We start from the raw sequence: 15742 nt of genomic DNA, 5'->3' as shown, positions 1-15742 counted from the left end.
TAGGGACAGTGAGCATACACACACACACACACACACACACACACAAAGGCTGCAGGCAAGAGATGTTGTTAGGGGTTAGGTGCTTTGCTCCCCCCTCCACCATTTTTTATGCCGTGGGACGAACCCGTCCCAAGCCTGGTTCCAAAGTTGTAGACCACAGCTGCCCTTACAATAATCACACTGATTGGACGTTAACGGCAAATGTAAACAGGACTCTTGGTCCAAACACATACAGCCATATGGGTAATTAAACGTGTACACGGAAAAAAAAAGGCCACATGCCACAAATAACCAGGGGCTCTATCCTAAAACCTAGCAAGCTGTCTACTTCATATGTGTGCTCCTGACACATAGGCTGTCCTAATTCTTACATGCCTACTGAGGTAACTTAATCTGGCTGAGTTTAAAGGAAGTGTCGAGTGTTTCCTCAGCAGTTTCTTACACAGGGGGATTAGCATTGATGCTAGTGAAGTTTGAAGCCTCGGGCTACTGATTTGGATAGCTCACTGGCTAACAAACTTTTTACAAATTAACAAATGTTCAGTTTTGTCATTCTTGTTCTGTGGAGTATTACCTTGTCCAAATATTCTACCGTAATGTACTTTTATAAGCACGGCCGCCTAAACAACAATTTAAAAAAGTGGGATATTTAGAACGGCTAAAAGCACAGTGCCTTCAGTTTGGGCGTCGCTCCTGGAGTACTGGAGTACACGTTCACTCTCACATAACCCACATCTTTTTCTGAAACACTGAGAGAGCAGCAGCAGCTGGACACAGCAGCGGTCATCAACACACTGGGCTTCATCTGCCCTGTGGGTGGTTTCCACACAGTCCAAAACATGCTAACTCTCTTTCTCTCTCTCACTTTTTCTCTCTCTCGCTCTCTTTCTCTCTCTCTCTCTCTCCCTCTCTGAGAGAAATCAGAAAAGTAACTGTGCAAAAAAGAACATAAGTGAAGGAAAAATCAAAGGAGACAGAAAAAAGTTGTTTTTATTTCCTTTTTCTCCCCTTCATCATCATCATTTCTCTCTCTCTCTCTCTCTCTCTCTCTCTCTCTCTCTCTCTCTGCCTCTACACCCTCCCTCCTCTGCTCTGCTCTTTGGTGAATTATTCATTACACTGTGTATGTCATTAATCAGCACTTGTTCAAAAGATATGATCAGAGCGTGAGGATGGAGGGATGGAGAGAACGGAGGCAATGAGGAAAGTAAGAGGGGGGAAGGGACTGATCTGTCACGGCGTGAAAGCAGACGCCAACAGAGCGAGCAAGGGAAATGTGTGGAAAAGAGGAGTAGGAGGAATGAGTGAGGGAAAAGAGGAATTGAGGGAGGACTGAAGAGAGAGGCAGATGATGGAGAGAGGGAGAGATGGGAAAGGAGAAAGTAAAAGAGTTGAAGAGAGGAAATAAATAAATAAAGAGAAAGAGAGATAAGAGGAGAAATAGGGACAGAGAGAGAGAGAGAGAGAGAGAGAGAGAGAGAGAGAGAGAGAGAGAGAGAGAGAGAGAGAGAGCGCTAACAGATTGGTGAACATGTAGAATCAGACACATTGGCTGACTGGTCAAGATAACACATTTACTGCACACAGCGAAAAGAGGAAAAGAGAGATAGAGCAGTCGAGGGGTTAATAAAGGCAGCCTGCAAGACAGGAAGCAAATGGCAGGAAAAAACAAGTGGACAGTGATGGAGAGGGAAATAAAGACAGCAGGAGAGAGAGAGAGAGAGAGAGAGAGGTATTTGGGGAAGGAGAGAGTGAGATATTAAGAGAGAGAAAAGGGGAGGGGAGAGAGATGGAGATAGGGAGGGAGGGAGCGAGATAGATGGTAGCAAGAGAGAGACAGAAGAGAGAAAGAGAAAGAGAGGGGGGACTTATGATCAATATATCATCAATATAATGGAAAAGCTGAATCAATTTAATTTGCATACACAACATATTAATGCCACGCTTACCTAGATTGACCCTTCAGACCATCCGTAGTTCCATCCTCAAGCCTAGCTGTTCTAGTGCACTTCTCTTGTCTTACAGAACATTGCAACTCATCCTAAAGACACTGGATGGCGCTCCATCTCTCCAGAGAACAAGGGTCAGGGTCCTGTGCTCCATGGTGAGCTTAGACTCATGTGCAGCTGCTACACTGTACCGTTTTGTTCCATGACATATACAAGCTATGTGTAGACACTTTTCCCACCCGGAAACATGCAACAGATGTTCACAGATTGTGATTTACTCATCCAAAGAGATCCAAGTACAGATTCTGCCTCATCCAATCACCCCTCTGAGCCGGCCAGATCCACAAGGATCCACTCAAATCTTCTGGAGCTACAACACAGCTTTATCCCAGATGTAGTGACGCTCCCTTCCTGACTCATTGTGAATAATAACTAGCTACACTTCTAGAAGTACATGTCAGTAACACCTAGGGTCTGTCCCAAAGAGGAGGAGGAGAGAATGAGGTCACTATCTGGCAAGATCTGGTGTAGAAGGATGCGGGTCCACTATTTGGCAAACAACAGGTCACCACTGCCCTTTCCCTGTCAGTTATAACTGATTATAAATGACTATTAATGCATTAACAATATAATTAAAACTATTAATAAACAGATTTTATATGTGTATGTGTGTGTGTGTGAATCTGAAACCCTGTATCTGTATAGTGTAGTTTAATGAATTATATATTTTACAATACAGGGAATGAGGAGTAGCCAAGGGGCACCTGCGTTTATGAAAAGCTGAGACCTGAGGCCAAAAACACAGAGACGAACCTTAAAAATATCCAGATACATGTGAACAGGGCCCCAAACACTCACACACTCATGCGGTCACAGCTTTGGACAATGTGACACAGTCAATCCACCTACGCTTGTTTGGACTGAGGGAGGAAACCCACACAGACACAGGGAGAACACACCACACTCCTCACAGACAGTGAACTGTCCCTGAGACCCTGTGGTTGTGTGCCAGCAACTCAGTGCCAGCTCATGCGCCTTGTGTTAAAACAGTGAGTAATCACTATCATAAATACTGCCCCTCAAACCCCGCCCACTGCAGCTTTCCCCCCTCTCAGGGTTTTGGTGCCAAGACGATTTGTTAGAGACATCGACACACCCCTAACTCAGAAAACCATTTTTTTACTAGTATATGACACTGTAGTGTTGTGAATGCACACTCATCTCGTCATTACGGTATTACCCACAGCATATGCCACAGCAATTAGCAATTAGCATCATGTAAACTGTAGCCTATATCATCTTTCTGGTCCCGAACCGTGTCGACTTGTTAAGTAATCTTGTTAGCCACATTAGCTTCGATATCTCTCCTTTCTCAGTGTTAGGTTTGAGACTGAAGCAAGGTTGATGAAGCTCACCCTGGCTGATTAAGAGACTCAGCAAAATCACTGTGTCTTTCCTGTCCTCATTACGCCGTGTTTGACGCTGCTAGTGCCTCGCAGCAAAACACAGCACATATGGGGCAGCACTGTGAATATGAAAGAGTCTCCACCTGCTTTTACCCTCTTTCCGCCTAATTAGCACAGCCCTCCCTTTCCAGATACACTGCTAACTACAAGTGCTGTCTTAATACAGGGCTTTCAGCTGAAACCTGCTGAAAGAAACCGCGCCAATCCCATTTACCCAATTTACCATTACCCCAGATACAGGCGATCAGCCGAGACGCGTCTGGTGACCTGATTCTGCTTCTGTAGCTTAAAGTGGAAATATTCTCCACCTTGAACACAGTTCTGGGTCTTAATGAAACGTCTGTGACCTGCTTTGATCAAAAACCCACAAGGATCAAACCCCATAGCAACATTCTCCCCCTGTCTAAACAGCCCTGTGCTTTCAGCTCTTGTTCCTTTAAACGATAGTGAGCCGCTCACTGTTCACCCCGACCCAGAGCACTCAGCAGTGAGGAGCAAGGAGCAGAAGCTCTGGTTATTAGCCGTTTTAACCCAGTGCTCCTAATTCTCCATGCTCATTGTGTTAAACCTCGTCTTTGTGCTCTCACATAAATGCAGGTCCAGCAATGTGGTTGGACAGACTCAGACAAGGGGGCGGGGAAATTTTTTTAGCAGTTTGGGGTGAATGTCGAGTGAGTGGCTCGTTGTCATTTAAAGGAACAGGCGCTGAAAATGGCTAATCGGCACAGGGCTGTTTAGACAGGGCAAGAACACTGCTGTGGGGTTTTAATCAGTCCTCACTTCATGTACCATTTTATTTGGATTGTTCAGTCATCTTTCTTCTGCAGAATGACATATTTAGTTATTTCCAACGTTTCCAAGTATTCCCATAATGCCTTATAAGTGGCTTGCAAGATGTAACACTACAATTTCTCCTTCACGCAGTACACACAGATCTAAGAAAATGCAATTTGTCTCAACCTCTTTCCCTAACCGCTCTTCCATATATTGCCTATAGCTGGAAAGCCCCACCCTGCAAGTTGATGCGATTGGTTCCCTAGGTGTGTGACATCAGATACCCTGTTTGTCTGAAACTATGTTTTTGAAACTCTCTTTGGAATGCTGCAGTTTCAAAGCAGAAATGCTCAACCACGGCCCTGACCATGTATTCCACTCATGAAATGTTCTCAAGTGTACAAAGACCACCACAAAGGCACGTTAACAAGGCTAACCCCTGATTGTCACTAGAGCGGTTTTATAATTTGCAATATTTTTGATCATTTTCTTAGTCTTCACTTCGGGCTCAGTTTAATGGATGTGCTTGGTACTGTGTCTGCCTTAAACTGATGTACTGCCAACGCTGATTCTTTATAAGTGCTATCTTACTGGACTACTAAACCCATTCTGATTCACAGCCAGATCATTTTGCCATCAGATTTCTGCCTCTCTGTCCAATAAGATTGCTTCTCTATCAGTCACCCCGAGGACGTTTCGTCATGCCGTTTAGGTGTGTAAAATGTCATCAGTCTTTTATTGTAGCCCGGCTGCTTTCTCTCTATTGAAGCATTGGTTTCCCAGTGATCGTGGCCTATATAGCCCTGGCCTCTGCTCAGTTGGCCATGACTGCCCCTGCTTTGATTGAATTATTTTCATTACAGCAGCCTGTTTCTGGCCTTAGCTGAGGTTCAGAACACAAAATGGAAGCGCGCCTTGCTTTCTCTCCTGCTGTTCCACTGCGCACACACTACATATTTAAGTTGCAGACCATTTTGTGCTGACTTAATCTTCATCTCTGTAAACAGGAAAGCCTTAAATACCTGTAGCACTCAACCTGCCAATGCAAACACATCCTTCAACTTAATCAAGGAACTGCTTGCTTTGAGCGATTTAACGTTCTCCACTGCGGCATCTACGCTCTTGCCCGTTCTCCCTGATTTGCAAAGTCCCCAGATCATTATTAGTATAATTCTTTAATCATTACAAAAGGCAGAAAGGGTATGTTAGCACGGATGTATTTGCAAAAATGTCAGCTGGCCCCTATTAACCTTTGCTTCTTATTAGCTCGGGTCATGTGTTTGGGTGAAGATAAATGGACAGACAACAGATAACCATTTATTCAACCTGAGGAAATTGAAGCTGTGGTTTTGAAGAGCTTAGTCATGTAGTTTAGCATCAGACTGTTTAATTTAGTGCTTTTTTAAAAGGACCTGACCAGTTGCACACACATTTTGACCAGGCTGAAAACTCCCCAAAAGGAGGGGCTGTTATCACTCAGGTAACTTTGGTGTGCGTCATCGAAAGGGAGGAATTTAAAGCTGCGTTCACAATAGACTTTAGTCAGTAAACTAATTAGTTAATTACTAAAATCCCATTAGAAATTTTGCTCATCAAATGTCCAGGGCAAATAAATTTCACAAACAAAACTTCAATTTTGAAATGGAAATTCACATCAGCTTTGGCAGTGGTGACCCTGAAGAGGCGGGGTTTTGTACAGCAGTACTGTAGATCCAAAACTGAGGAAGTGTGTAAGTATGAAAGTCTTTGTGTTATTAACATATTTACATTCTGATCTAATTATAAAATGGTGCATAAATGCATGGCAGCCTGTAGCTCAATCTATTCGCAGGTTGGATTAGAGGGTATATATCTTTTTCAGTGTGATTTTGACTGTGTACATTGGTGAGGTAGATGATACGTGGGTTAACAGAATAAATATTGACCATGACATTCAAATGTCTAGTCCCAGGTAGCAGACATATTTGGGCCAAATTAGTCTCTCGTTTGGCACTTAAGGTTCAGTTACTGCACTGGCAAATGTATGGGCCACACAAATCTACATTTGTCCCAGATTTGTTCCACAACACACCTGACATGTGGCCTATATACAGTAAGGTTCACATGTGGCAGTTGAGTTGAGGCAGTCAGACTCACTCTGAGTTAACGCCGTAATTCAAGTCCAATGATGCTTTTCCACTCTATGGTACATGCTTGTAGCTAATTATGGGTTGTGCTGCATATTTCAGCCAGAACCGGAGGTTTTTAACACTAATAACACCATATATTTTGAGTCGGAGGAACATATTCGGGTGGTAGATTAAAGATGAACAAACTTGACCCATTTCACAATTTAATTAAAAATATGGTCAAGGACGGGGAACATCTGCTGAGATTTCTGTACACACTGGGGACGTGGGTGTCGGGAGTGGGTGTTCTAAGGCTTATATTAAGTTAGTTTGCAAAATCGCAGCACATTTATTACATTAACGCAGTGACGTTTATGTGACACATAGCTGTTTATCTGTTGTCCTCCTGTTAGGGAAAACTAAACTAAAATCAAAACATTTCTGATTCTAATGCTCCCTGTGTTTGTGTTCTGATGCGTTGGAAGAAAAGAAAAAAAACAAATAAAATCTACATTCTCCGGTACTGTTGATACACTACAAAACAGGGAAGTGGGTCATTCTCCGTTTTCTACTGCAGGATTAGAAATGGAAAACCAATTAACGAAAGGTACACGTCTCAAAACACTGTCGCTATCGCTTTGGAAACCACAACAACAGCAGTGGTAAGCATTGTTTATTTATTGTGTTGTGGTATTTTGGGACTGAGCACAGCACCATGCATCAGTTTAGACAGATCAGTACAGTTTTTTCTTCCTTGTTGCACCATCCGGCTCTCGCTGGACACTTTCACCAGCCAATAATCAGAGGGAAAGGCCTCTTCAAAAACCACTGCATAATTTTACGAGCTGCTGCTGTGAGGCAGATGAAAACAAATGTGAGTTCTTGTAGCTTGGACTTTTTTGGACTTTTACAAACACCTAGTTTGTGCTGGGTGCCTGCATTTTCAATCAGCGCTCTGCAGGGTTTACATTTAGTCACTACCTGGCTCACTTGGAACCATGACCAAGCAGGGACTGAAAAAGTCCCTGGTTCCACGTACTTGATCTGCCTAGAGTAGAGTCGAGTATGTACCGTGCAGTGGAAAAGCACCATAAATATGGGCCAAAAGAAAACAGCGCATAGGCCAAACATTGACTGCTCTCTGGGGATTTACCACAGCTTCATGTGCACTGTATGTTTGCAGACATAGCTTGAATATCTGTATGAAGCAAGACTACACAGGGTGTCCTATTTATGGTGCCATTCAAAGCCCGTCCTTAACAAGTCCAGAACGTGGCCTAAAAATCCCTCAGACACAGCAGGAATCAATATTAACTTGCCCTAGAATATAGAGCCTTTTGTTCTCTTTGTCCGCACAGTGTTGACGTCACAGGATTGCAGACTTGGAGGTTGACCACAGGGTGTAGAGTGCCTTTTGGGAGAGGCTGGCTTGGTTACAATAAGCTTGGCTACAGAGAGTGGACAGACAATACAGTATGTAAGTCTATTCAGCTCTAAGCTGTTACACCTCATAGTAACAAGGGATCATTTTACTAAGCAGGCATTCTTCATCTGGGAGTCTAATGTTTAAAGAAGTGGGTTTAGAATGGAAGGTCACTGGTTTAATTGCCACAAAAGGCAGGGAATTGGGGATTGGGGGAGTAAAAGAACAAAAGAACCGTACTGTCTCCTCCCTCGACATCCATGGCTGAGGTTCCCTAACCCCAAATGCTCCCCAGTTGCAGGGATTGTTACCCACTACTCTGTGTGTGTGTGTGTACTTACTGTCCCTCGTGCACTAGCGTACGGGCGTTCCCTGCCATAGATGTGGTAAAAGTACGTTTTTTTCTCAGCCAGGTAATTTAAGCCCAAAGCTACTGGACAGAACTAACTTTGTGCTTACTTGATCTGGACAACTGAAGAAATCCTACATGTGTGTATTGAAGCAGCTATTGTAGAAGAAGGCAGTTACCTGAGTCCATCTGTTTGTTGTGTCCCCTTATCATGTAGCTGAACTCCTGGCAGCTGGCGCTCTGGCTGTACCCTCCGGAGCGGAAGCACAGCTCCTCCACCAGCACCAGCGCCTTCTTGCACATGTCTTCATCCCAGTCCCCCGACATCCTCCAATCCGCATCGCACTCTGCAGATCCCCAAAACCTCGGCCAGTGGTGGCGCGGCCCTCACCGCCCCTCACCGATCGGACGGAGACTCAGCGGAGAAGGGTGGGAATGGCCACCTTCCTCTCGTTTTATTTATTTATCTATTTATTTTATCGAATTCCCTCAAGGACCCAATCAGACGAGAGGCTTTGTTTATGTGTCTGAGAAATTGGGCCAATAGGGAGTCGAGGGTCTCTCTAGAGGACTGCTTACTGATTTAATTAGAACATTTAATGACTTCCACACCCAAAGATTTGTAAGCCACATCCATCCCCCTGGGGCCCGAGGCAGGGATGAAGCACCAGACGTAGAGACGAAGGCAAACTGTAGTGACTGTATTCTCTCACATACTTTTATGTGTTCATAAACTATGCTTCTGAGACCCTACCGTCCTCGTCATGGTGAAATGGTCAAAGCCAAATCACTGCAGTCGTGTGGAATATCCTTCCGCTTATTATCAGCGGGGTTGTGTTTAGATCAGTCACTCAGAAAGACGTAGCATGGACCTTTCTTGCTTGTAACATTCAGACAGACTGTGCTTTCACAGTTTGGTCCTTAAAACCAAAGTCAGAGCAGAGTTGAATTCTGGGTTATGTAGTTCCTGGGGGGACGCCGGGGGCTGCAGAAGCTCTTCTGGGTTTTTTCCATTCAATCTTTAATGTTGTTTGCGATTCACAGGCAGATTGGAAGGAATGTTTGACATTGCCTGTGAGAGAGAGGGAGAGAAAGAGAGAGGAAAAGAAAAGAGAAAGAAATGTGACGCATATGGTTACAGCAACAAAGGCACAGAGAAGAAGCATGTAGACGTGCTGAGTAGTCGTCTGTGATCTCTCCGTCCCGATACTTTTGAGCCAGTGAGGAGGAACGGAGGCGACATTGTCAGGAGATGCTGGAGCTGCCGAGAGGTGGTGTGTATAATTTGTCTGGGTGTCAGCGCGGGACTCCGGCTGGATCTAAAACACCTCTTTAGCATTCCCTCTTTGTTCTGAGCTCATTCTGTCTGAAAAAAAAACAGGTCAACGCCCCACCTACCTCTCCGCTCTTCCCTTCCACTTTGTGTCTCCTCTCCTTCATTCACTCGCTCCCGCCTCGCCCCTCCCTCTCTCCTCCTTTCGCTCCCTGCCTCGCTTCAAACTGTGAGACCACTGTTGGCTTAAAGGAATACTCCAGCCTTTCTCAACCTCGGCTGCTTGCAGTGGAGAACCATGAACAACAAGTTCAACACAATCGAATACAAGAACACACTCTATAGCATCCACACATTCGGCGACATTGACCATGCCGACGTCCAAGTGTTGATTAGACAGTTCCCCCAGCATTGGGTTTTTCAGCGGTAGAGGTGTGCTCTGTGGAGTGATGCAGCACTTTCCAATACCACAACACTGTTCCTACATCTAGGGTAAAGCCTTCCCAGAGGAGTGGATGTTGTTACCGCAGGAGAACAAGAGGGGGGAGAACTCCTTGTTGATACCACTGAATTCAGAAGTGCTGACTATTTTTCTAAATAACCTATGGAAAGGTGCCCTTTGTTTCACTTCTATGTTTGCCCTTGCCCTTTTCCATTGAACACACAGAATGTCACACAAGTGGAACCAGTTCGGTTCTTGTTTGAGAACCAGATCTGTGATGGTATTCGTGTCGAGATAAAGAATCTCCAGAAAGAACTCAGAGCCTCAAATAAAGCACTACCATGCAGTGGAGGCTGATGGGGTCACTTACAACAACAGTGTTATATAAATAAATAAAAGGGGAAAAAAACAGGAAAAAATGTTCCGTTTGTGTGTTTTCAGTGTGTCTCGGGACACATTGGCTCCTTTTCTTTGCTGTTCACAAGCTCAGCAACATGACTCTGAACTTTTCCACATTTCCACATGTGTATCATATCTCACTCTGATCTGAACGCATTGTAAACCGTGGATAAACCATGACTCTCTTGACTCTATCTGTTCATCTATGGCTCTGGTGCTGAATTCAGCCACAACGACGCTGGAACAAAGCAACCCCACACCGCCCTCACACTGTCCACAGGTGTGTGTGAGTGACTCATTGCAATCCTGATCAGGACCCAATCACTCACACCTGTGGACAATGTCACACACACACCGTTACTCTCACACACTCATACCTGTGGACAAATTTGCACACATACCAGCCAAAATGCGTTCTGGCTATGGGTGGAAACCCACACAGACACCAGGAGAACACACCACATTCCTCACAGACAGTGACCCGAGGAGAGGATCCCACCTGCAGCTGTGGGGCAGTGACATGATCTGCCCTAGTTCCAATCTGCCCATGTGTTCCCAAATTCAGCAGCTGCCCGTTTCAGCTCTGTCTATGGTTCAGTTGTTTACGGAGAGGTACATGTGCTGAAATGGTGGTCCACAGTTTCTAACACACCAATAGAATCACTGTACACTCAGGCGTACTCCTCTCTGACCAATAGGATCACTTATTACTGAGCAGCGTGTCCTGATCGGTCACCCTGAGGACATCGCTTCATGCTGGTTAGGTGTGCACAATGTCATCAGTCTTTTAATGTACTCTGCCTTTACAGACAGCTTTTTTTCTTTTGCCTCTCTCTCTCTCTCTCTTTCTCTCTCTCTCTCTCTTTCTCTCTCTCTCTCTTTCTCTCTCTTTGCTGAAGTGTTTCTTTCCGGTTATCTCCCACCCCTCCTGATTTATCAATCAATCTATCACAACCTTAAGTACAGCTATAAGTCATTTAGGACAAGATTAGGGTCAGGACTCTCTCTCCTTCACTCTCCTCCCTCTCTCCCTACTTGTCCTCTATCCTCTCACACTCTTCCTTTTCTTTTATCTCTCTCCCTATCTGTCTCCTGGGGGTCATATCTCTCTCTCACTCTTACATCACTTCTTCTTTCCTTCCTTCGTACTCTCTCTCTCTCTCTCTCTCTCTCTAAAAGCTGCTTTATCAGAGCAGTGGCCGATCTATTGTCCATTTATCTGTCCATCACAGATCGTTGCTCCATTGTAAAAATGAGTCTGAGATTAGTGCATTACAAAAAGAGGCCTCCTCCTTCACCATCTCTCTGCGTCCCCCATCAGTAAATCAGTCTGGTGTCCGACTTTAAAACGCTGCGTATCTCAATCTGAAAGATGGCCTTCTGGCAGCAAACTGAAGAGCGACTGCCCAGAAATACCACAGAGAGGTGAGGGGGGGTTAGAGAAGAAGAGAAGTGAGAAGTGGATGCTTTTGAGAGACAGAGAGATGGTGAGATGAGAAGAGAAGACAGTCATAAGAAGGGAGAAGTAACAGAGAGAGAGTGAGAGAGAGAGAGAGAGAGAGAGAGAGCAAGAGAGAGACTTGATACTACATCACACAGCGTTTGGTTTCAGAGCCTTAAATCTTAAATGTAAGGACTTCTCCAGTGTTGACTCACTGATAAACGCTTGGGCTGATTTTCTTTGATAGTTGCTTTAAGTTCCTATATAATGAAATAATAATTGTTTTTATTAACATAAAGAGCAATGAACACCACCCAAATCCATTAGGGTCCATCGCTGAAATTCAGTCCAGCTGTTCTCTTTCCTTAAGTAATCCTCATGAAATAGTAGTGAAGTAAGAAACACCACTGACTTAAACTCAGAAGGCCAGGGTTCAATCCCATGCAGAATAAACACATCACGCTACATCAATAAAAGTCCCAGGAGAGGACTCATCTGCCCTCCTCTTTAATGGCATTAATGACATACAGAAATTAAAGCACAGGATCCAGAGGTAGCTTGCTTATATTTAACATTAATTCATTTTGTGTAACCACTTCATATTGTTCAGGGTTGCATTTGATGTGGAGCCTAACTGGACTCACTGGATGCAAGACAGGAACACTCTCTGAACAGGGCATCACATCTTCATCCAGTCACTCACACACTCACACCTGTGGACAGTTTCACACACTCACCCAGTCACTCACACACTCACACCTGTGGACAGTTTCACACACTCACCCAGTCACTCACACACTCACACCTGTGGACAGTTTCACACACTCACCCAGTCACTCACACACTCACACCTGTGGACTATTTCACACACTCACCGAGTCACTCACACACTCACACCTGTGGACAGCTTCACACACTCACCCAGTCACTCACACACTCACACCTGTGGACAGTTTCACACACTCACACCTGTGGACAGTTTCACACACTCACCCAGTCACTCACACACTCACACCTGTGGACAGTTTCACACACTCACCCAGTCACTCACACACTCACACCTGTGGACAGTTTCACACACTCACCCAGTCACTCACACACTCACACCTGTGGACTATTTCACACACTCACCGAGTCACTCACACACTCACACCTGTGGACAGCTTCACACACTCACCCAGTCACTCACACACTCACACCTGTGGACAGTTTCACACACTCACACCTGTGGACAGTTTCACACACTCACCCAGTCACTCACACACTCACACCTGTGGACAGTTTCACACACTCACCCAGTCACTCACACACTCACACCTGTGGACAGTTTCACACACTCACCCTGTCACTCACACACTCACACCTGTAGACAGTTTCACACACTCACACCTGTGGACAGTTTCACACACTCACCCAGTCACTCACACACTCACAGCAGTGGACAGTTTCACACACTCACCCAGTCACTCACACACTCACACCTGTGGACAGTTTCACACACTCACCCAGTCACTCACACAATCACACCTGTGGACCATTTCACACACTCACCCAGTCACTCACACACTTACACCTATAGACAGTTTCACACACTCACCCAGTCATTCACACACTCACACCTGTGGACAGTTTCACACACTCACTCAGTTACTCACACACTCACACCTGTGGACAGTTTCACACACTCACCCAGTCACTCACACACTCACACCTGTGGACAGTTTCACACACTCACCCAGTCACTCACACACTCACACCTGTGGACCATTTCACACACTCACCGAGTCACTCACACACTCACACCTGTGGACAGTTTCACACACTCACCCAGTCACTCACACACTCACACCTGTGGACCATTTCACACACTCACCCAGTCACTCACACACTCACACCTGTGGACCATTTCACACACTCACCCAGTCACTCACACACTCACACCTGTGGACCATTTCACACACTCAGCCAGTCACTCACACACTCACACCTGTGGACAGTTTTACACACTCACCCAGTCACTCACACACTCACACCTGTGGACAGTTTCACACACTCACTCAGTGACTCACACACTCACACCTGTGGACAGTTTTACACACTCACCCAGTCACTCACACCACCGTTTTCACAATATATGTTGAATAAACAAACATCTCAAAACTATTGGCCATATATTATATGGAGTTACGCTCTGTTTTTGCTTGGCACTGACCAACACCCTGTGTCTTGCTATGTGTGTGTTATTGTGAGTGTTATTTCTCACAGACAGCTGTGTGCGAGATGGTGAGGTGAGTAATTCGACTCCTGAGATGCTCAAACTGCAAAAAAACCAGCCTCCAGCATTTCTGACCTGTCAGAAATCCACATATATGTCTGACCGCTCATTAACTGCTCGTTTGGGCAGTTAATCAGACATCGCTTCCCCCTCACACCATGTGAAACGATGGCTGACAACATTCCTGTAATTTAGTCACTTATGACAAAATATCTCCCTTTTCCTCAAGGGAATGCAGCTCTGGTTTTTAACAATATGCCTGTGGCCTGTTTTGGTCAAAACCCTACAAGGATCAAACCCCACAGCAGCATTCTCCCCCTGTCTAAACAGCCCTGTTCAGGATGACCGCTTTCAGTGCCTACTGTAGTATAACTGAATATATTACAAGGGTCAATTCCATTTCCCCATGCTCCTACCACTAAGCCCTACCTGTTTATTTTGCCCTGGGGGTAAGAAGACTCAGTTGGTGTTGGGATTAAGGGGTAGGATGGAGTGTTAAGGTGACACAGACTTTCAAACTGAGTCACACTCTTAACACGTCTTATGAATCACTGGTGAGAAGCCAGCGCAACGGACAAAGAAACGTTAGACAAATGTCAGTATTTTCTCCTTTAAAAAATAGTTAATCAGTGTATTATCTTATGGTGCATTTCCACTGAATGGCATTGGCTCGACTCGACTCGCTTTTCCCTGCTTGTTTTTTCACTAGCACAGCTCGCTCATGAAATGGAGTCAGTAATATTGCCAAACCCCATCTCTAATGGGAACCCCATGCTTTGAAAACTACAACAAGGGCAGCAGTAACATTAGGCGCAGTTTACTCGTTATGTATTCACTTGGTGTTGTTTTATTTTGTTTGTTTTTTGGACTGAACACAGCAAAGTTTTCCTTATTGCACATCCAGCTTCAAAAGCATCAAAAGACCACTGTGTAATTTTATGAGCTGCCATTGTGAGACGGACAAAAACAAATGTGATCTCTGCTGCAGCTGGAGATTTTACAAGCGGCAGGTTAGTGCTGGATGTCTGCATTTCACAGTGTAAACAAGTCTCTCTGGCCAATCAGCACTCTGCAAGGTTTACACGCCACATTTAGTACCCGCTCGGCTCGTTGTGTACCAGGGACTAAAAGAGTACTCGGTTCCAGGGACCAGGCACCAGATTTGGTTAGTGGAAAAGCAAAAGAGCAAAGTGGGTTTCATACAGTAAAAAAGTGACATTAGTTTTAGTGAATCATGGCCCTTTACTGCATTACAAGCAGAACACATCACTAGTAGTAGTAGCTGATGACATGGTAGCTACTAAATAAGGATCTGAATTCAGCTTCATATCCCAGAAGCGTGAAGAGAGGGTGATAATATATGATTGTGGAACTGTTCTGAAGGCAAACGAGGCCCTAAATTTAACCAATGTCCAGCAGCTACTCTGATATCACTGCAGACTGGCAGAGCTGCCTACTGATGATGTATCTGGCTCTTGAAGCATTATCCCCTTTCATAGAGGAAGGTTTTAACCACTACACCTAAAATAAGAAATGGAATTTGGCCTTAGCAGATGGACATGAACGATGTCATATGCTCAGTTACTGCAAGACATTGAGATGGTAAAGACAAACCAGACACGACTTCACGTTTCAGAAAGGGACACAAGTGACATTGACACGGACATTGAGACACACGCCGCGCCACAAAGGGATACAAAACCTCTCTGAGACATTCCATTGACTGCTGTCCGGCGCCGGATCGATATCCGCAGGAAAAGCAATACACCACAGCTGAGCCCCCTCAACCAGGAAGGTCAGCGTCCAATCTGCAGGCAGGAACCTCCACCGTCCAATCACGCCA

General features: G+C 45.1%; 1 protein-coding gene across 2 annotated transcripts in view; it reads right to left on the bottom strand.

Moving 5' to 3' along the window:
• syt3 (synaptotagmin III) overlaps positions 1–15742 on the bottom strand; it is a 71923-nt gene that overhangs the window by 38844 nt on the left and 17337 nt on the right. For both annotated transcript variants that reach the window (XM_066642845.1, XM_066642846.1), the window contains exon 2: positions 8249–9141. In XM_066642845.1, coding sequence (XP_066498942.1) covers positions 8249–8396 — 148 coding nt within the window. In that variant the 5' untranslated portion in view covers positions 8397–9141. The remainder of the gene's footprint in view (positions 1–8248; positions 9142–15742) is intronic.

This window comes from Hoplias malabaricus, chromosome 13 (assembly GCF_029633855.1).
Source record: "Hoplias malabaricus isolate fHopMal1 chromosome 13, fHopMal1.hap1, whole genome shotgun sequence".
In the NCBI taxonomy this organism is placed as follows: Eukaryota; Metazoa; Chordata; class Actinopteri; order Characiformes; family Erythrinidae; genus Hoplias; species Hoplias malabaricus.
This window is presented reverse-complemented; position numbering and strand designations above follow the sequence as displayed.